General features: G+C 38.6%; 1 protein-coding gene across 1 annotated transcript in view; it reads right to left on the bottom strand.

Annotated features, from left to right (window-relative positions):
* Positions 1-9: 9 nt before the first annotated feature.
* LOC101860836 overlaps positions 10-1,229 on the bottom strand; it is a gene marked incomplete at its 5' end in the record, with an annotated part of 17,449 nt that continues 16,229 nt past the window's right edge. Inside the window, 2 exon segments of the mRNA XM_013086288.2 lie at positions 10-264; positions 601-800. Coding sequence (XP_012941742.1) covers positions 613-800 — 188 coding nt within the window.

Below are 1,229 nucleotides of genomic sequence, written 5' to 3'. Positions count from 1 at the left end.
TCTCTCTCTCTCTCTCTCTCTCTTCCCCACCCACCAAACCTGCCAAATCTATTGCAAGAAAGGTAACCAAGTAAATAATTAGTGATACCAGAATTACTTCCCTTCCCACAGGAATCCAGTTTGCCTGCACCAGAAATCACCGAATGAAAGCAACTGCTTTCCATCAAAAGTTCCCTTTCTAAGAGTCAAGAGTATCTTCGCTTAATCCTTGCCCCGGCGTGTGTCTGCTAAATCCTTGCCTATCCACTGTAGTAATTCAGTTCTCTGTCGAAAAAAAAATTCAGAAAAGACGTTTTTTAAAGGATAAAGTCAATTGGTATCCTTGATCGTCCGATGAAGTTATCATGTGCGCTTGTTCATTCCAGTCAGAGTAGCGCTATAAAAATAATATGTTTAAAGAATGTGCATAAGCAGATTGCACAGAAACATCCAGGTTTCCTTTTTGATCATTGTCTTGAACTTAATATTTTTCTCGTATTATGTCTCCAATAATTAATATTATGGTTATAATTAGATCTATTTATTTCAAAGCAATAATTTGTCAGTCAGTCAGACAATCGATTTATTTCAATAAGAAACAAAAAGCCCAGCTTGTCTCACCAGGAACTGCGTCTACATCTCCGCGTCTCCATCCACGTCTCCATCCGCGTCTCCATCCACGTCTACATCCACATCACCGTCCAGGTCCGAGGGTACGTCTGTAGACGCCTCGTCTTCCTCAACCGTCTCCTCAGCTTCCGGTATATCTACCAGTCTTTGCAGTCGCCAGCCTGCATTGGTGTCGTCCCCTTCTCTCTTTTCTGGATGGAAAAAAAAGAAAACTGTCCAGGTTCCAGGTTACACCAAAAAAAAAAAAAAAAGAATTAATTTACTGTAGCATGATTTTGTATAATATAGGATATAATAGATTATTCCTCTTCATATACGCAATGTGCAACTCTATGCCTGTCTGAGTGATGTTTAATTAAGGAACCATTTCTAAAGAAAATTCTTTAACATTTTAATTTTTACAATAACCATCTCTGTGACATTTATGAACCGCTCCGCACTTTTATGGGTGACTCCAACTTTTATAATGTAAATGTGTTGTTTCATCTAGCTGATTGTATTTTTAAAGCATCGAACCACAATTACCATATTGATGTGCTTTTCTGTTGCTTGGTAGAACAATAAATACTTTCTATAATCTCTACAAAGGGGGTGAAGGGGGTGAGATGTGTGTGTGTTGG

Source organism: Aplysia californica, unplaced genomic scaffold (assembly GCF_000002075.1).
Source record: "Aplysia californica isolate F4 #8 unplaced genomic scaffold, AplCal3.0 scaffold00452, whole genome shotgun sequence".
Lineage (NCBI taxonomy): Eukaryota > Metazoa > Mollusca > Gastropoda > Aplysiida > Aplysiidae > Aplysia > Aplysia californica.
The sequence above is the reverse complement of the archived record's forward strand: the minus strand, read 5'-3'. Positions and strand labels throughout refer to the sequence as shown.